At 55.9% G+C, this 20775-nt stretch overlaps 1 protein-coding gene across 6 annotated transcripts; it reads right to left on the bottom strand.

Moving 5' to 3' along the window:
• On the bottom strand, positions 1–15502 carry TCFL5 (transcription factor like 5). Of its 6 annotated transcripts, XR_005984434.1 has the most exons (7): positions 14728–15502; positions 13841–14027; positions 13420–13582; positions 11513–11759; positions 9493–9634; positions 1514–1748; positions 621–747 (listed from the first exon to the last, which is right to left on the bottom strand). XR_005984434.1 is itself a non-coding variant. In XM_041733127.1 (6 exons), the coding sequence occupies exons 1-6, from the start codon at positions 15474–15476 to the stop codon at positions 625–627; spliced, it is 1611 nt and encodes a 536-aa protein (XP_041589061.1). In that variant the 5' UTR covers positions 15477–15502; the 3' UTR covers positions 1–624. The 6 variants fall into 6 exon arrangements, 5 of the variants coding, with proteins under 5 accessions (XP_041589061.1, XP_041589062.1, XP_041589063.1 ...); XM_041733127.1 differs by lacking the exon at positions 1514–1748 and having other exon boundaries at positions 1–747; XM_041733128.1 differs by lacking the exon at positions 1514–1748 and having other exon boundaries at positions 1–747; positions 11513–11756.
• Between the last annotated feature and the right edge of the window lie 5273 nt (positions 15503–20775).

Here is a 20775-nt window from a genome sequence, read left to right as displayed (position 1 = left end):
TTCCAAACACTACAGTTTATTACACAGAAAGTAATGACAATACGAAATGAGGGCGCTGAAGTAATCCACTGTGACAGTATTTCATTTCTGGACAAAGTGCCTTCAAAGGGAGTCTCTGGAAAAGGTCCAGCGGGAAGGCTGGACAGGGACCAAGTTCCGCAAACGCGGCCCCGGGCGACTCAAGTCAGCACAGGGGGGGAAACAAAGGAGCAAAATTTCCAAACTACTTCTAATCAAGAACAATTTAACTTGTTCCAATTGCTAAGTGGGCATATTTAAAATGTAAATAAAATAGGTAAAAAGCGGTATACCTTGGAAGACTAAGGAAATTACAAAGGATGTTAATTTTTGAAGTTATCATGTTAAGAAAACATGATGGAATCAGGCAGATAATTGAAAAGTTTCTTGCTAATTGTCAACATGTCTTCATCCCCAAATGGTCTAAGAGGACACGAATGGCTAAGTATTTTGTTCTAGACAAACATCTTTACGAAACGTCCCCACCGGAGGCCCCTCAACTTGACTCACGTGCCCCAGAGCCCGACGGCCGGGCTCCAGGGCTGCGCGGACGCGCGGGGTCCCGGGCCGCAGCCGCCACTGCCGGGAACTAGCGGTCCCTTCCGGTCACTTGACGTCCATGGCCGGGCTGCTCTGTAGGCTCTCCTGTGCGGGACGCGCCACCAAGGAGTCCGGTCTGGTCAACTTGAGCCTTCTGCCAGTTTTACCGCAAAACACACTCTCAAATTCCTGAAGTTGAGAAACAACCATTAATGCCCTAGATTCACAGACCTGGAAACCACCTAAGAAACACAAAAGGCCGGGGGGTGCCTGGCTGGCTCAGTCAGTGGAGACGTGCGGCTCTGAACCTTAGGTCGTGACTTCGAGCCCAATGCTGGGTATAGAGATCACTTAAAATGAATAAAATTTTCTTAAAAACTAAAAATATACAACAGGCTAAAATTATGAGCTAAACTACTTTATATAAAGGTGTCATCCACGAACTCATATCTCATAAGGGGTGTATGTGATAAAATCAAGAATTCAAACATCTTTCTCACATTTACACATATTGTTAATTTTCTAACGGATTCCCATAATGCCTGTCCATATCATAAAGCCAAGCCTTCTTTATTTAAAAACAAGCAGTCATACTTGTTTTTTTAAAGATTTTATTTATTCATAAGAGACACACACAGAGAGAGAGAGAGAGAGAGAGGGGCAGAGAGGCAGAGACACAGGCAGAGGGAGAAGCAGGCTCCATGCAGGGAGCCCGATGTGGGACTCGATCCCGGGACCCCGGGATCTTGACCTGAGCCGAAGGCAGACGCTCAACCACTGAACCACCCAGGGGTCCCATATTTTTTTAATGTAGTAAGGTCTATACTACTTTACCGTTTTAACCACAACTGAGTGTTGGGTGGGCTGCATCCAGCCCGTGCACAGTTGCACAGCAGCACTACCATCCGTCTCCAGAACTTTCCATCACCCCACAGACACCATGCCCACCACGTACCCCACGCACACCGGGGAGTGCTCCGTGGCAGGCCTGGCGTCAGGGGCCGGCTCTGTAAGACTCAGCTGGCTCGGGGAGCCTGGCAGGGCCGCCCTTGCTCCCGCTGCTCTGCCCCCGGCTTTCACGGCAGGGTCGGGGTCGGGCTGGGCCATCCTGAGCACGCGGGGCAGCCCCAAGCTCAGGAGAGCAGCCAAGTGCAAGCAGCAGCCTGAGCTCTGAGCTCCTCGGCCTCTGCCTGCAAAACAAAGATCAGAGATCTGCAAAATGCGCAAGCTGGGAAGTCCTAGGACATCAATGAAGGGCGGGGGAGGAAGAAGGGGAGCCATCGTGAGGAGACCAAGGCCTGGCTGAGATCTGGGGAGCTGCTGGAACCAGAGGGTGTTGTGCTGAGCGAGGGAAAGCCAATCAGAGAAACGGGAGCTCACTCACGTGCGGAATTTAAGAAACAGGATCGTGGCGGAAGGGAGGAGAAAATAAAATGATGAAACCAGAGAGGGAGACAAACCGTAAGAGGCCGAGCTCTAGGGAACAAACTGAGGGCCCTGGGGGGCGGGGAGGGGGCAACGGGTGAGGGGCACGGGGCGTGAGGTCTTGAGTCCTGGGTGTGACAAGCAACTGATGAATCATCGAGCTCCACCTCGGACACCAATAATACATTATATGTTAATTAATTGAATTAAAAAAAAAAAACCTCCAGCGAGGGCGGCAGGACGAGGGTGCAGACGCGCGCGTCCCAGTGTCTGCGGCGGACCTCCCGGAACACCCCCTTTACCTGGGCCTGGATAAATTTCCCGAGGTTTTTTTAAAACACCGCATTCTTCTACGACTAAATTTATGTTTATAGATTTTTCTGTTACGGTACAAAATATGCCACATGAAACTTTCCATTTTAGCCACTGCAAGCGGTTTTCCCCCGGGGCGTTAACTACCTTCACCATATTGTGTGACCACAACTTCAGCCGTCCTCGTCCCCCAGACACTCCGTCCTCATGGAGCACTGACCCCCGCCCGCCCCCCACCCCGCATCCCACTTTCCGTCCCTAGGAATTGGACACGGAAGTGGACTCATTTAGCATCTGTCCTTTTGTGATGGTTTCCTTGGCTCACAAGAGCGTCCTCTGGTCCATCCACGCCGCGGCAGGTGCCGGAGCGCTTCCCTGGCCGAAGCCTACGCCGCGTGCACACACGTTGCTTATCCCCTCCTCTGATGACGGTCACTCGGGGGCTCCCACGTCTCGGCCACTGTGAATAGTGCTGTTGAGAACAAAGTGTCCATCTGGGTCCCCGCTTTCAGTCCTTCTGGGCACCTACCCGCGAGTGGAACTGCTGGGTCACGTGGTAATTCTAATTTTCTGCAAACCATCACACGACTTTCCTCCGCCGCCAAGTTACATTCCCAGACTTGCTCTTGCCATTTGTCACAGCCACACCTGGCGTCTCAGCTGTGACGTGTATGAAGGGGCATATCCACTTGGCTGGCATTTCCCTGATGATCGGAGGTGCTGGGCATCTGTTCATGGACCTGTTGGCTATTTGTTTATCTTTTTTGGAAAAAGTATTCAAGTCCTTTGCCTGTTTTGAATCGTGCTGCCTGCCTGTTGCTGCGCTGTAATGGGCTTATACTGGCATCGTGTCCGGGGGAAGCAGAAGGACTCCGCTGCGCCAGGAAACCCGCGAACCTCCTGGATGGCTGGACACGTGCCTGTCCACTGTCAAAGTGGCACCTGCCCGACGCCACCTGCCATCGGCAACTACCACCTGCGCTCAGGAGCTACGCCTGCACGTATCTCTAATTCTCTTCCCAAACTTTAAACGGTTTTAGGGTCTCCATGCAGCTGAAGATGAAGCACACTTTGACCATTTCCTATATGGAAATGACACTCAAAGCCCAAATATAAAAATATTTGCCTATATTTGAGAAGGTACAATTTACCTTTGGGAATTACACAAAAATCACAAAGAAGGAAACCATCATTTCTGACGTTAAGAAAGGACTCCAGAGAGATCCCGGCGCTGGGCGTCCCCCTGCGGTGAGCACTTCACCAGCGGCGGGGAAGCCACCGTGTGGTCTGGGTTCTCCAGGGACCCGCCACCTCCTGGACGGGGCCGAGGAAGCCGGCAGCTGCCGTCCTCCCTCCACCAGCATCTGTTTCAGTGAAATGATGGACTTGCGAGGGAGTCTTGGAACGAGTCAGAACGCCCTGAGGTGGTGCCCGGCCAAAGCCGACATTCCCCCCAGATCTGTGGAGAGGAGAATGCCAGTGTAAAGGGGCTTCCTTGGGGCGGCTGCCTGGCTCAGCAGGAAGAGCGGGAGATGCTGACCTCGGAGTCGTGAGCTCAGGCCCCACGTTCGGTATGGAGAGGACATAAGTAAACGTAAACTAAAGAAAATGAGGTGGATACACACATTTCTAAAGATCTTACTTATTTGAGTGAGTGGGAGAGCATGAACGAGGGGAGGGGCAGGGGGAGGAGCAGGCTCCCCGCCGAGCAGGGAGCCCCATGTGGGCTCATGACCTGAGCTGAAGGCAGGCGCTTCACCCACTGAGCACCCCCGGCGCCCCAGAAAGTGCACTTCTTGGAAGGAGAGAGTGAGGGCTCTAATCCCACGTGGAAGAGCTGCGCCAGGAAGGGGGAGGCGGAGGACAGCAGGCGGACGCACGCACCTGACCACCTGACGGGGCTGCCCCAGCTGGGCAAGCGGTCGGGAGCCAGGCCGTGCCTCTTGGAGCAGGCCTGCCAGGCAAGGGGAGGAGAGCAAGTATCTCAGTCGCCAGCACCATCTCACCCTAACACAGTCCACCAGCGAAGAACACTCATTCTTTTCAAATAAACACGGAACTTTTAATACTTGACCACAGAAGAGGTCACGATGGGAGTCTCCACAAACTTTCAAAAGCCATTTCCTTATACAGACCGCCCTCACTGATGACATCATAAAAAATGTGAAAAACAGACCAAAAGCTTTTATACCCAAGATATCAGAAAGAATAAAACTTAAAAAAATAAAGAAGGTAACTAAGCTTTTAAAACAACATAAAAGCAGATTATGATAGAAAAAACCCTAGCACCGCCTCGGCCTGCTCCCCGAGGCCAGGACACGCGAGGCCTCGGGAAGGATGAGGCCTAGAGAGCCCGGAGCGGCTCCGGCACCAGCAGTCTGTGCGCTGGCCGCGGCCGCCGCAGGGAGCTTCTCCTCCCGCCGTGCCCACCCCACAACAGGCCACCGCCCCACCTTCAGGAGCCACCGAGGGGGCGGTCTCTTTGCAGGCGTGGGGCACCACTCAATACGGGACCAGCGGGCCCTGCACGCCAACTGGGCGCCGTCCGTCCCTCGGCCGCGCCCCCCAGGACTGTGGACTGATTTGGGGCCGAGAGCCCCTGGGGCCGGGAGTTCTCACAGCACAGAGTGCAGGCCGTGAAGGGAACGCGGGCCAAGGGCCGGCGGCTTCAGCGGGGACAGGAGCGAGGGGCGGCCCCCAGCCCTGCCGAGCTCCACGACCCAGCAGAACCGGGGATTCTGGACTGGATCCCGACAGGGAAAGTCGTAGAGGACATTACTGGGCCAACAGGCAAAATCTAAATGCTGACCCCGAGCCGGACGACCACATGAAAGCAAGGTTAAATTTCCTGGTTTTAGCACATAAGAAGATAACGTATCGCCTCTGTAAGATAAACACGAATATTTACAGATCGATTCACTGTTAAATGGTTCAAAAAATATATGAGACATAAAGCATGACACAGCAAATGGGTTAAAATGTCGATACCTGGTGACTTGGGGTGAGTCTGGGGGGACACAGAGCTCCTCGTACCATTCTAAGTTTTCTAAGTTTCAAATTCTATCAAAATTTCCCATAGAACACGAGTCATCTAAATTCAGAAATCTGGGGCACCCGGGTGGCTCAGTGGTTGAGCACCTGCCTTCAGCTCAGGACGTGACCCCGGGGCCTGGGATCGAGTCCCATGTCGGGATCCCTGCATGGATGGAGCCTGCTTCTCCCTCTGCCTGTGTCTCTCAGGAATGAATGAATAAATACATTAAATAAATAAATAAAATACAAAGATTTTCTAGGAGACGCCTGCAGACACTGGTGCCTATAACGACTGTGAAATTGTGCAGCAAGCGTGAGTGCGTGAGGGGAAAACGGTCGGCCCAGGGGTCAGGTGGGGGCATCAGGTACCATCGTGCTCTATGTATGTTCCTTAGGAAAAAAACACAAAGTGACCTGAAACTAACAGAACACTGTACGATGATGACACTGGAACTAAAATGGAATTAAAAAAAAAAAAAAAAGACAAGATAAAGAGCACCAAGGGGACCAGCCATTGGCTGACAATGACCAGACCCTTCTACTGATGGCCTTCTGGACATCACTTGACACCTGCTGGGCACTGAAACTGCAGCACGTCTGAGACAGAGGCTGGACCCACCCCTGCGAACCCCGTGTCCCCCGCGCGGTCAGCACCATCCACCCAGCGGACCGAGCCGGGTCCCCGTCCCCCATCCTGCCCTCCCGCTGCCTGCTGCCCCTGGCCAGCCCCGGTTTCGCCTCCACGCCTGCCCACCTCAACCTCTACTTCCAGGGTGACCTCGGAAAACATCAGATGGTACCTGTGGAGACAGCACAACAGGCCTCCCTGGAGACGGGGTCGGGCCACCTCGGGGGCTTGCGAGCTGCAGCCGAGCGACACAGGCAGAAAGACTTACGTGGCGAGGGGGGCCACCGACACAGCTCCCTGCCCCAGCAACACTGCACTGGCCACAGCCTGCGCTAGTGGAAAACCACAACCACCAACACCCCCTTCTCCAGCAGACTTCCGTCCAAAACAACCACCCTGATTCCCCGCTAAAGCCTAAGAAAGCTGGCCTTCCCTGTCTCTTCGGGCTTGCATGTGTACACTCCAGCTTGGGTATCCTGAATTGCAGTTCCTGTATTCCCCAATAAACTCATTTTGCTAGTAAAATCACTGGCTATTTTATTTTATTTATTTTTTAAGATTTTATTTATTGTTTATTCATGACATAGAGGCAGAGAGAGGCAGAGACACAGGCAGAGGGAGAAGCAGGCTCCATGCAAGGAGCCAGATGTGGGACTTGATCTCGGGACTCCAGGATCACACTCTGGGCCAAAGGCAGGCATCACTGGCTATTTTAAGGTTGACATGCCACTGCTACCTAAAACCCTCCAGAGCCCTCGACATCCAACCTAAGGAGCCCCCTCTGCAGGCAGGGCCCGCAGAGCAGCTCTCCTCCTCGGGACAGGACGGAGACACCTGTGCACCAACCACGTCACCAGCACTGTCTCGGTCTCATTCAAAGGATGGTCCCCAGCATCTCGAACACAATAAGCCTGGGTAGAGTGATCTGTGGAATGAAATATGTACTAAAACGATTTAGGAAAATCGTTTAAAACACTCACATAGGTGTGCCTGGGTGGCTCAGTGGGTGAAGCATCTTGTCTTTGGATCAGGTCATCGTCTCAGGGTCCTGGGATCAAGTCCAGCGTCGGGCTCCCTGCTCAGTGGGGAGTCTGCTTCTCCCTCTGCACCCCCACCCCCACTCACTCTCTCACAAATAAATAAAATATAAACAACAAAATTCTCATGTGTCTTATCTGTAAAAACACAACTACACAAATCAGAGAGACCAGTTACTAAGAAAATAGCCATAGACCCTGCTTGGGGAGTTATGTGCTAATCCCAACAACATGTCCCCGACATCACTGCAGCCTGTTTCTTTTCTTTTTTTTTTAATTTAAAGATTTATTTATTTATTTATTTATGATAGACATAGAGAGAGAAAGAGAGATAAAGAGGCAGAGACACAGGAGGAGGGAGAAGCAGGCTCCATCCAGGGAGCCCGACGTGGGACTCGATCCCGGGACTCCAGGATCGCACCCTGGGCCAAAGGCAAGCGCTAAACCTCTGAGCCACCCAGGGATCCCTGCAGCCTGTTTCTTGACATGCCCTAACTCTGATCCAGAAACAATCTACACATTCAATGTAATTAAGCTTCAGAAATACCCAGGAACGTAACACATATGGAATACAAAACATAGTACCCATAAGTTTTAGCCTCTTTAATCTTTGAATATATACAAAGACAATTAACAAATTTTTTTGTTGTAAGCACCTTCATCATGAATGAATTATATCAATAATTCACTATTAATAGGTACACAAAGCCAAATGTTAAGTCGTTTTCAAAAACATAAAAGCTTTTCTCCAAAGAAGACACCCAGGTGGGAAACAGACACATAAAAAGATGCTCCACATCCCTCGGCATCAGGGAAACCAAGTCAAAACCACCATGAGATCCCGCCTCCCACATGTCAGAATAGGTAAAGTTAACACGTTAGGAAACGACAGATGTTGGTGAGGATTTAGAGAACGGGGAGCTCTCTCACGCTGCTGGTGGGGATGCGGGCTGGTGCAGACGCTCTGGAGATCAGCGTGGAGGGTCCTCAAAGAGTTACAAACAGAGCCACCCTACGACCCAGCAATGGCACTACTGGGTATTTACCCCAAAGGGAACAAAAATGCAGATTAGAAGGGGCACCTGCATCCCAACGTTTACAGCAGCAATGCCCACAGCCAAACTGTGGAAAGACAAAGACAATTAAATACATGATCTCACTCCTATGTGGAATTTAAGAAACAAAACAGATGAGCAAAGGGAAAAAAGAAAGACAAAGCAAGAAACAGAATCTTAACCCTAGCGAACACACTGAAGGTCACCAGAGGGCAGGGCTGGGGGATGAAGGAGCGCACCTGTTGTGATGAGCACCAGGTGAGGTATGGAAGTGCGGGGCCACTGTACCGTACCCCTGAAACTAATACCACGCTGTATTAAATGGCTGGAATTAAGATTTAAAGAGCGATAAAAATATACATAAAAGCTTTATTTTTATTAAACTTAACAGTCTGCCTCTAACAAATAACATCAAAGAGTACCTGCATGATAACCATAAATGATCCAATCAGCAGGAATGTGACACAAATGTCACTCAATCGCGATCACACGTACAATGAAACCCCATGGCTGACGTAGCGTGAGGACCACGGGGAGTCAGAGGGGGCAACAGAAACACAGATCCCCGCCAGGATCTGGACACAGCAGGCTCTTTTTAAAAGGCTCCCATGTGTGCACCCACCTCAGCTCGGTCCCTAACAGATGCTGCGGCCACACAGCGGCTTCGACAGCACCAGAATCGGGGTGCGCTGGTTTCACCCGAGGCCTCATCGGCACTCCCCGACCACCAGCACGCCGACGCCGGCACCTGGAGTCCAGGCCCCCCGGGGCAGAGCACTGAAGCCAAGGCAGTGAACGCCTCTGTCCCTCCATCTGAGCCATCGAGGAGGGGGCGGCCGGACTCCCACTCACACCACGTGTTCCGTCCCCCACGAGCCGTGCTCACGCGCTGGGATTGCTCCTGGGACCAAACAGACAGGGTCAGGGCAGTGCCGGCTGCCCAAGGAGCCAGGTGCTCGGGCCCCAAAGCCCCCACGTCGTCCCCAGTCACCCAGCGTGTGGAAGGGTCTCTCTTCTCCGTCTTCTGAATGCATTTGAATTTCAGACTGTTTGACGTTTATCTGCCTCTCTCCCCCCCCTTAATTCTTAACTATTCTTGTTTTGTCCCTTCACAGAATTTTCAGAGGCTGAAAATGTCATCACCCCTGGAGCCCCTTCAAGCCCCATACAACCTGCTGCATACGGCAGGTGCTCAACGTGTTATCTGACGACTGCTACCAGTCACTCGGTGAGTCACTTGGTGAGTGAACCAACCCAGGCCGTGATTATTACTGTGGTAAACGATGAGTTACCACATTAACGAGCGGAGCTCGTTCCCAGTGAACTCAGTATCTGACGCTGGATTCCAGGGACAAAGGACACTCTGGGATACCTTAGGGAAAAGCGATAAATAAGATCACTGAAAACGTTCGTAAAATTCTGATAATCTGCCCTGAACACTGACCTTTTTCAGAGAATCTCCATGTCTTTCCTGAATGTACTTTAGAAACGCTGTGGTCCACTGCAGGGTGGTCGCCTTATCCGTCTCCGCGTTGCAGAACGGGACTAAAAGGTTCAGCTCATCACAGCAAATGCGGATTCTGCGCCTACAGTCAAAACCCAAAGTAATCAAGCTGAGAAGTGGAAGCAAACGTCTCCCGGCCCGGCACCGGGGCTCGGGGACCGCGCTCCGCTGGGACCGCAGGGCCGTCCTGCTGCAGGCTCCTCCCCACAGACTTCTCATGGGCCAGGAGCAAGGGCCAGGTTCAAGTCTCTAGACCAGGGATGGAGCCAAACCCCCGAAACTGGAAGCAAAATTCTGTGTGTGCTTTTTCTGGGTAGATGGTTTTTCACTCAAAAGTTACCACCCCACTCTCCATGTGCCAAGGAACTCACCCACAGCTAGAGGTCAAGCTCTGATCTCCAAGGGGGTCCCGGTTCAAAAAAGGATCACAGACTACCAGCCTGCTAACGTCCTGAAACCCCGTCTCTTTAGAGATAATTCTTTTTTTAGAGAGATAAGTTAAATCACAAGTTGAGTCTTACGATTAGGCCATTTTAAGTCTCACGGATGATACTCAGTGTAATGCCAGGTCCTAGAGAAGCTGACACGGAGCAGCTTGCGCAGCATGACCCTTGATGCCCACCTTCCCACATGCACACTTGGGCTCTGACGTGGCAACCTCATAAGGCCAACACGACAGCTGGCATTTTGACACGTTCTCGAACTTCTAGACAGAGCCAGACCCTTTCCACACCCACGTGTTTGACTGCAGGACATAGCTCTACTTTACAGACAAGAGCCGGAGAGGTGGTGAGCCTGCAGTGTGTGAACCTAGGGAATGTCAGGGTGTCCACACACGGTGTAAGGGTCCTACACGTAAGTACTCAGTAAATGTGGATGAAACGCCAGAGTAGGAAAGCTCTTCTTCATTGTTCACACAACATCCTTCAGAGAGACAGAGAGAGAGAGAGAGAGAGAGAGAGAGAGAGAGAGAGACTGTGTGTGTGTACAGGTCTAAGAACGATCGCTGGCTGGCTAGCAAGCTGGAATATCCCATAAAAAGAAATAAATTGACTTAGGTCAACCCTGGAGCTTCCGAGTTGAGTATTTGCCTTGCCCCGTGCTATAGAAAGGAAACTGGTCCAAAGTACCCCGCAAATGATTCAGTTAATTAAGTTAAAGAAACATCAGGTAAAAACCCACCTGAAACAGAGAAAACTTAACCACCTTTTGGTTCTACATGAAATCTAAATAAATTCTGCAAATAAAACGACCTAAATAACAGTTTTACACCCCTTCTTCCCCAACATTCTTAGAAGAACCAGGCAAAGCCGGTGCCCTGGTGTGCAGCCCAGCTGTCTGCTGGAGGCCCACTCACGAGGCCGGCCCCTGAGGCCTCTGGGAACTAGGATTTCAGGAGGGTTCCCAGCACCATTAGTTAGGTGCCTAACTGTGCTTAAAATGTCTGTACAAACAACAGGGCTCATGCTGAGCGCTGGCTCTCCTTCTGGGGGCCCGGGGTTTGGCGGCTGGCCAGGTAGGGAATGCCTCCATGACCCGCCCCGCCAGTGCAATCTCGGGGCACCGTGTCTCTCGCGAGCGTTCCCCAGCTGGCAACATTTCCCCCGGCTCGGGACCCGGTGCTGGGGATGCGGAGTGCATCTGGGAGTCCTCTGGGAGGGGACACCTGGGAGCTCGCCTCTGGCTCCCTGGACTCCTCCCCAGGCACCTTTGCTAAGTTTGCTGTGTCCTTTCTCTGTAATAATTCAAAGCCGTAAGTCTTCGTAATGAATCCTCAAGCCTAGGGGTGATCCTGGGGACCCCGATCCACCTAGCAAAACAAAGTCAACATTTACTCTGGCCACTCTTCTCCACTTTGCACACATTTTGAAATAGCTAAACTACTGTTCATGACTAACTTGCCAATCACGGCTAGTGCCTATAGTAAACTTGCGTGTTGACGAGCAATCACACGCATTACCTTCTATCTCTTTCCATGCGGTTGTGCCTCTCCCTACGCTGCGACCTTCCTCCCTGGGGCCCGCTCTGGGTCTGCTCCCCGAGGTTTGCCTGCGAGGACTCCGCGGGCGGCCAAGCGCCCTGTGTGGCGGTGGAGCCTTCGCCCACGTTCTGAATCTCTCCAAGGGCTCTTCGTTCTACATTTGTGTCCAGCTGACGTATTCTACTCCGATTCCTCTTATTTATGGCTTGCTTACATAGCGCTTCTTCTTTGCAAAAGAAGAAAAAAGTGGTATTTTAATTTTTTATTTAATTTAACTTGTCCCCGTTAATGCTGAACGTATTTTGTGGCATTTTTCAGTCCAAAATAGACACGTGAACGGGCAAGGAACACCCAGAATGGAACGGGAAGAGCTGTACCCACTACGGTAACTGGTACAAGCAAGCAGTTAGCACAAAGCTCCAAGCTCCAAACCACAACACTGAACATAAATCTTTAAAACACTGAGTATTATGTACTCAGTACATAACCTTGCCAAAGTCCCTTTTCTTATCAACAGGAGTTAGCTGCCACCTATGAATAGAGAAACCAAGACTTGTTCGATTTTTCTGACGTTCAGAATGGAAAAAAAAAAAAAACACCAAAAACCGTTCTCCCAAGGATTTTCTTTTATACAATTATTCAAATGTGACAGCCGGTACTCTACCTGCCATGCTCAGAAGAGGACAAGACCTAAGTGCCTGACGGTTACATGTGCCCTCAGCTGACAAGCGATTCCGCCCACGGGAGGAGGAGTCACACCACAGCTCTTACTCATGCTAGAGGAACACGGCAAATCCCACCACTCGGAGAACCGCGGGCGCCTAACTAGCATGCGCGCTGATGCGCCTTCCCGAGACGCCAAGCAAAACCAGAGTCTCTGTGGCAAGAGGCTCCCTACACACAACTCTCAGAACAGGACCTGCAAGGAAGACGTGGCGGGGAATTCACAGCGCTGGGAATATTCTGCTCCTGAAGCTGAGGGCTTAGCACATGGTTATTTCACTATCAGCCTTTCCCTTCGCAAGTGACAGCGCATCCTTCTGTGTAAAAAGTGCTAACGAGGAGGACGTCCCACTGCCCTGGGGAGCGCGGCACTCCACCCGGCCCTACCCGCATCAGCTCTGGAAAAGCTTAATGTTATTTTGTTAAGTCGAAAAATAATCCGTTTGCAGGGAGAAAGGGTTTATGAGCTCGCTCTCAAGGTGAGCGAAGTGGCCTTCAGCAGTTAATTTCTAACACTTTCTGAATCACCTTATGGCCTCTCGCTCCCAACTCAATCTGCAGATTGTCTCCTAAAGCTCCTAGATTTCAGCCTCCTGCCTCACTCACGAAATATAAAATATGAAAAAATAAAACAACTATCAAGTGCTTTCAGCAACTTGAAGGAAACTGAAAATTCATGTAAGTCCATCATTTTTCTGTTTCCAGAGGTTACTGGTAAGAAAAAGCCGCCCCTAAACTGTTTCCGTACTAAGTACAAAAACAATGTCTGAGGGGCGCCTCGGTGGCTCAGGTGGTTGAGCGGCCAAGCCCTAAGTTTCGCTCAGGTCGTGATCTCAGGGTGGGATCCAGCCCCACGTCAGGCTCTATACTCAATGGGGAGTCTACTGGAGATTCTCTCTCTCCCCCTCCCCCTCTTCCCCCTTCCCCCTGCTAGTGTGCTCATTCTCTCCGAAATACATGGATAAATCTTCTAAAACAGTATCAGATGTCTGAAACTCAAAAGAATGTTCAAAGTGTAATGACTGGGAGAAAGGGGAGGAAGAAGAGTCCCCCAAGTAGAGATACGGCTTCCAAGACCACTTCATGTTCGCCCACGGCCTCTCCCCCTCCCCACCAGAGCCAGGATGCCAGCAGGGCAGTGCTCCCTCTGCTTTATGGCTTACCTCCTACTTTAATCCAAACCTGCTCAGGCAAAGCTTTGTTTCTACTGCCCAAAGTCTGTTTAGTGGATTCAATTTCCTGCTGGTAACAGAAAGAAAATGCTCTAGGCAATCCGATGTCCTGATGCTTGGCAGCTTCGAGTATAGAACATGGGTTACCAGAGCCCTGGAGAAAACGAAGCAACAGGAAGTTTACCATCACGCACACAAATCAAATGCATCTAACCCAGGTTACGTCAAAGGTGTTAACGCAATTCGGGGAACTTCAGGCACATTGAGGATCTTAAGATTTCCCAAACCCCATCGACGCTCTTGATCTTAAGGATGATTAAGCTCAATGAAAGAAAACCAAATCGTTCGGACCTGACGAAAATGAAATCCATCTCGACACAAAAGCGCAGCACGTGACGGGCCCGTCGCTTACCTGCGTCTGTGAGAGGCTCGATCCCCCGGCCGCGGAGCAGGCATTGGCCGTGAACAGAGGGCAGGTAAACTGTAAGGCGGTGGCGGCCGCCGCGGTTTTATTTTTCACCAACGTCGTGCATTTGTTCTGTTGCTGGTGAAGAGGAACGTTCATGAATTCGGAAGGATGTCGGATAAGAGTCACCAAACTGCCAAGACAAAGGGGACCCGGAGACGCGTGAACCACGTGTGGCAGGCCGAGGGTCCCGAACGCTGCGATCACCAGCACTCTCCCGGATAGCACCGGGATTCCTAGGCAGCTCGGACCGGGCAGGATGAGCCCCCTCCTCGTGGAAACCTCTAGAGGACCGTGATCCACCAGCGATGCAGTGGACAAGCTCAAACTTCTTTCTCACAGAGGACCACGGGCCTAGACGTCACCTGACGCCAGTCTCTCTCCATCTCTTTAGGACCTTTCTCCAAAACCTGATGACTAGGGGCAAAATGGGGGAAAACCACAGGGGTGCGAGGCATAGCAAGCCGGGGCGCCACCCCAGCAGGGGCTGCTCCCCTCAGTAGACGTGTCTGGGACGTGCCCAACGAACGGGCTGGCATCCCGGCTACGGGGTGAAGGTGCCTTGTGTCACCCAAGCCTCACAACAGGACACCTTCCTTGCAGCAAGGCTCATCTGTGTGTGGAGCGCCCCTAAGCCTGAGCCAGTGTGCGGGGGGTGGGGGTGGGGTGGGGGGGGATGGGTCCTCCGGATATTTAGGTGGATAATTGGGCACAAAAGCCTCGGGTCCTCAGAGCGTCTGTGCACACCGGGTGCAGAGCACAGGGGGCCCGCCCGGGGGTAGGCAGGTGCACCCGGCCCGCGGGCAGACGCGGGAGGCGGCGGGGACACCCACTTGTTGAGCGCCACGCCGGGCTCGGGGGGCTCGGCGCCGCGCGGGGCGGGCGGCGGCTCGGCGGGGATGCCGGCGGGGATGCCGGCGGGGATGCTGTTGAAGCGGTCCTCCAGGCGGACCCGCACGGCCGGCTTGGCCCGCGCCTCGGGCGCGCCCTCCGCGTTCTCCTTGCCGCCGCCGTCGGGCACCTTGGGCCGCGCCGCGCCGGGACCCGGGCCGTCGGCGCCGGGCGTCTTCTCGGCGGGCGCGGGCGCGGCGGGGGCGGCGGGCGCGGCGGGCGCGGCGGGGGCGGCGGGGGCGCCCGCCTCGCTCAGCAGCATCATGCGCAGCTCCTGGAAGTCGACGTGGCCCAGGCAGGGCGCGGCGCCCGCGAAGCCGCCGTCGGCCAGCGCGGGCGGGCACAGCACCGGGTACACGGGCGCCGCGCCCCCGCCCCCCGCCGCCGCCGCCGCCGCCGCGCCCCCCGCCGCCGCGAAGCCGCCCGCCGCCGCCGCCGCCGCCGCGCCCGGGGCCGCCGCCGCCAGGAAGGCCGAGCTGAGGCGCGCGTCGAGCTCGCCGTCGGCCGCCGCCGCCTCCATGTGCGAGTAGAGGATGTGCTGCAGCTGCGTGTACTCCACCTCCGTCATCTCCACCAGGCTCAGGTCGGTGGTCGTGAAGCTCAGCCCCGCCTCGCCCGGCGCCGCGTCCGCGCCCTCGGGGCCCGCCGGCCCGCCCGCCTGCGGCGGCTCCCGCGGCCCGGGGCCCGACATGCCGGCGCCAACGGCGGGGCGCGCGGGGCGGGGCCGGCGGGCACCGGGCCGGCGCGGCCTCGCCGGGCGACGTTGGGGGCGGGAAACCGCTCGGCCCGCAGCGCGCCTGCGCCGCCCCGCCCCGCAACGGAAACCCCACCCCCTGCGCGGCGGCCCCGCCCCCGGCCCCGCCCCCGCCAACCGCCCGGCCCCGCCCCGCCCCGCCCCGGCCGCGGCCGCCACGGGAGCTGCGCGCGCAGGTGTGGGCGGGGCGGGGCGGGGCGGGGCGGAGCCGGGGGGTTAGGATAGGAAGATGAGGGGGCGGGGCAGCGGGCTGCGCGCGCAGGTGTGGGCGGGGCGGGGCGGGGCGGGGCGGGGCCGGGGGGTTAGGATAGGAAGGAGATGAGGGACGCGGGGCCGCGGGCTGCGCGCGCAGGTGTGGGCGGGGCGGGGCCAGGGCTGCGCGCGCACCTCGGGGCGGGGCCGGGCCGGGCCGGGCCGGGCGGGTGCGCGCGCTCCAGCCCCTCGCAGGTGCGGCCTCGGCTGCGTGCACCTGGGTGACCCCCGCGGCCGCGCCTGCTAACGAGTCGGTCGCACCTGCGGCCGCCGTGCTCCCTGTGCTCCCGCGCCGCGTCCTCCCTCGGAACAAAGGCGACATCGTGCCGCGCACGCGGTTTCAACACCGCTTTGCTTTCCTTCCGCCGAAAGCGGCCTCGGCAGGGAGCGGAGCCCTCGGGCCCGGGCGTCGTGCAGCAGGAGCCGGGTCCCAGCTCGGACTCCCCCGCCGGGCACGGAAGCCTGCGCAGGTGGTTGCGGTGCATCGGCTTAAGAACCGAAATCAGAGACACGAGATGCATCGAATGACGTGGGTGAGGCCTGGAGGGCCCCGAGCGTGGCCCCCACGCAGACCACTCGTGGAGTCATCGGGACCGTGTGGAAAGGCGGATCCTCATCTAGGCCCGGGTGGGACCTGGAAGCCACCGTGTCCCACCGGCCTGGGGCTGAGTCTCAGGACCCTCCCCGCAGCCAGATCGCGGAGGGGATGCAGTGTGGCTTCTCACCTCCGGGAGCAGAGACCCTTGGCACCCACGGCGCTTTTTTATTTCTTGTTTGGGTGGACTTCTTGCAGATGCGAGTCTTCAAGGCTTCTTTTGCTTAGACGTGAAATGTGAGGAGGTCTGGCCTTCCCGGAGTTTGCACCATAAATGTGAACAGAGGAGCAAACCTGCTTTTCTAAAGTCCGCGTCACTCCCAGTGGCTCTGCCTGCTTCCCTGCTCCGGAGGCAGCCCTGAGAATCCAGGCCGAGCCTAGGGTGCGGGGGTGAGGAAGGGTCCAGCCGGGGCTACTGTGAGCACAGAGCAGGCAGGCTTCTGCCCCAAACGGGCAGGCAGGAAAACAAAGTTTGAGAGGGACCCTGAAGAAAGGACTAGGGGTCAAGGGAGGGCAGCACGGCACACATGGTCATTATCTACGGGAAGACCCATGGTAGGTCCTACAGTCAGTTGAGTGGCTCTGGACCCACAGTGAGACAAGAAGCACACCCTCTGTGTGAGCCGCGCGTCAGGAGAGTAAGTGTCGCATGTGAAACTGTTCCGCAAATATGCATCCTGTGAAGCCAGCATGGCTTGATTTCAAAGCCACATGAAGATATTACAGGAATATGAAACCACAGAGCAATGTCAGACGTGAACAAACCCGCAAAAATTCTTCATACGATCTTCATAAATTGAATCAATCGAAGAGGATTCTTAAGGAGAATGATGCATTGCAACCAAATAGAACCTATTCCAGTGAGACAACGTTTGTTTGCATTTGGAAATCCGCCAGGGCCCCTGGGTGGCTTGGTTGGTTGAGCATCTGCCTTTGGCTCAGGTCACGATCCTAGGGTCTGGGATCAAGCCCCACAGTGGGCTCCCCGCCAAGCGGGGAGCCTGCTTCTCCTTCTCCCACCTCCCCCCCCACACTTGTGCTTGCTCTTTGTGTCAAATAAATAAATAAAATATTTTAAAAAGAAAGAAAGTCAACCAACATCCTTTACTATGTTAACCGACCAAAACGGGGGGAAAAGCGTTTGACAGATCTAACATCCATTTCTGATTAAAAAGCAGAACAAAACTCTGCAAGCCACGAAGGGAAGGGAACTTCCTGCACGTGGTCCAGGGCATCTATGAAATACCTGCAGCTAGCACCGTACGTGAGACGACGAGACCGAATGTCCTGCCCCAGGTTAGGAGAAAGGCAGAGACGTCCCCCGGTGCCACTCGTGTTCAGCTTCCTGCTACGGGCTCTGCTAGGCGCGCGCGGGCAAGCAAGCGGCCGCGAAGGCGAAGGCCAAGGCGTCGGCCAGAGGTGTAGCTGGCTCCTTGCAGACGACGTGATGGGCTCTGCAGGAAGCCTACGGAATCCATGGAAGAGCTGCCGAGGGACTTCACCGAGGTCACGGACTAGAACACCGTTCAGATCTCACTGTGGCCCACAGCCAGCCACGAAGCTGTGCACGCGGCGGCTAAAATCGACGCCCTTTGTAATCGCTGAAAAATATGTCCTTGCGTGTGCTGCGTAGGGCGTGTGTGCTGGAAAGCGTGCGGAGTGTTTTCCTAAAACTGCTCTGTGCTCTGTGTGTTCATCCCTCTGTCCCCTGCCGCCCTGGGAGCCACTGATCTTCCTGTGTCCATAATTTTACCTCTTCCAGAACGTCGTGTAGTTGGCATCATGCAGTGCGCAGCCTTTTCGGATTGGCTTCTTTCACTTCGTGATGTGCGTGGAGGGCTCCTCCGTGTCTCTCGTGGCCTGACAGCTCGTTCCTCATTAGCCTGAGCAACACCGCCCCACCTGGACAGTCCGCAGGTCACGCAGCCGTCCCCCACTGGAGGGCTCTTGGTTGCTTCTGAGCCCCGGCAGTCATGAATAAAGCTGCCATCAACACCCGCGGGCAGGGGTTGTGTGGACCGGAGTCTCCTACTTCTTTGGATAAATGCCAGCGAGAGCGGCTGTGGACCGTATGATAAGAGTTTTGTAAGAAACCTGCAGCCCGTCTCCCAGAGCGTTCCTGCCGGCCACGGGTGACATCGCCTGCTGCTCCACGCCCTCGCCACCCCTCGGTGTCATGTTCTGGCTTTTGACCGTTCTGATGGGCGCACGTGACGGCCTTTTGCAGACTGGGTCACGGTGCCAGCTGGGCGGCCTCACCTTGCAGGCCCGGGCAGTGTCTTCCAGGAAACGGCCTATGTGCTAAGTGGGCAACCGGCTTACGCAGCTCCCCGTGCACAGCCGGGGTTCACGGATCTGGGAATCGAGGGGGAAGTGCGCTGGCTCCTCTCACCGTTAGCGCCTCTGAGCCACGAGCGGGATCTTGGCTGCCTGTCCCTGCAACTTCCAGTTCTAGAAGACGCAGTCTGAGGGGGAGAGAGCCTCGTCCAGAGGACGCAGCGGTGGTTTCAGGCATGGAGCGCAGGCCGGGTGGTGAAGAAGGCCCCGCGGCCAGATGCAGCCAGATGCGGCCAGATGCGGGACGAGGACCGCGCAGACTTGGGAGACACATCTGCGCGCGCTGTGTCCTTCTGCGCTCTTGGCCTCTGGCGTCTGACATCAGCAGTGTGGACAGCGGCTGGCCTTGCCCCGCCCAATGGGGGGGCCCCCAACCCCGGCCCAGACTCCCAGCTGCGCCTCGGGGCCCCCCCGACCCCCACTCAGACTCCCTGCTGCCCCTTGGGGAAGCCCCCCTGACCCCACCCCGTTTCCTGCCCCCTGAGTTGGGTCCCACCTGTGTGTCACATGACGGGTCTGCCTTCTTTCCCTTACTTGGCGCATCGAGGCTCCTGCACGACTCTGGGTGCCCCTGCAGGGATGGAGGGGCCTCGCGAGGCCCCGTGTGGGCACCGGAGAGGGCTGCTTACGGACCATTGTGCGGGCACATCCTCCTCTGTTTCGGGCCACTTCCCACCCCTTGGAGCCTGGTGATTCCCCGGGGCCCCCACAGACTTTCCTCAGCTGCCTTGCTCTGCCAGGACGTTCTGGCACCCGATGGGCCGCGCGTCAGGGTGCTGGGCCCCTGGAAGGGCCATACGCCGTCGCAGCCACGGAGATCTGCACCCCGGAGCCAGCTCTGGCCCCTCGGGGGTGACACGGTCCTGTTGCTGATGTGCTTTGGGGGTCGGTGTCTGGTGACTGGCCTGCTGGGTGATGGGGATTTAAGTTGAGGTGGTTGATGAGAAACCAGCAAGTGTCGTGCCTTCCCTTCCTACCGTGGCGCCTGAGGCCACCCCTGTTGCAGCGGCAGTCCCCTGGGGGAGGGGGGGGCTGTGTGACAGCGTTGGCCACAAGGGGAGCAGGTGGGGCAGGTGTGCCCCGGGAGCCTGTGTCTCTTCTGCTGGCTTCTAGGGCAGGGAGGGGACGATGTGATGGCTGCAGGGGAGCCTTCTTGCAGCCATGAGGACAAAGTGACAAGCAGAGGCCGGGTGTCCCCCTTGGGAGTGCCTGGCTCTGGGTTCCTGAGGCAGGCGGACAGAAACCTCTCAATCTCCTCCTTGGGCTCCTGACTGTAGCTCCTTGGTGATACATCCCTGCACGTCGGCCACACTCGCACAGAGGAGAGGGGCCGGAAATACCATCAGGAACGCGTGTTTCTGGGGCCTCGGGGCGCGGGGACAGATCTTAGGGCCTCGGACCTGCAGGGAGCATCCACTTTCATCCTCTCGAAAGCAGCAGGGTGTGAACCTTCTGAACAACGTCGAAAATACGAATAATGCTTCTGATGACGACTCGATGCCTTTGGGAGTCGCCCAGGATAAAACACGTGCCGCAAAGATGTAAGAACGTGTAGGGTCCCAATTTTGTGAAGGAGAAGCAGAGGGGAAGAAGGTTCAGGGAAAACCCCCGTGACCAGCACTTCCAGGCGAGTCACGGGGCGTGTGGGTGCTCCTGCCTCCCCCAGGGGCCTGCGGCCACCACCCACCCCAGCAGCCGGGGCCCTGGACTTGCTGGGGGACCCGGCGCCGGTGAGCCGTCTGGGAACGGGCTCCGCTCGCTGTCCACGGAGGGTCCCCACGGGCACCGCTATGCCCGGGGCCCGGGGACTGCCCTGCCTGGCCGCGTCTGCACTCTTCCCGGCCGGGTTTCTGGGGAGCCGCACGCAGCTCAGCGAGCCTGCATCGTGTTGACATTGGCTACGTGGTCATGGGGTGGGGGTGACGGGTGGCAGGGGGAGGGCAGAACTGCCTGGAGCCACGTGAGGGTTTTGTGGAGCCTGTGAAAGGCGGGCTGTGGGCCGAACACAGACGAGGCCAAGCCTCTGAGGTGCGTACGATGGTGGACTGAGGC

This window comes from Vulpes lagopus, chromosome 18, assembly GCF_018345385.1.
Source record: "Vulpes lagopus strain Blue_001 chromosome 18, ASM1834538v1, whole genome shotgun sequence".
Lineage (NCBI taxonomy): Eukaryota > Metazoa > Chordata > Mammalia > Carnivora > Canidae > Vulpes > Vulpes lagopus.
The sequence above is the reverse complement of the archived record's forward strand: the minus strand, read 5'-3'. Positions and strand labels throughout refer to the sequence as shown.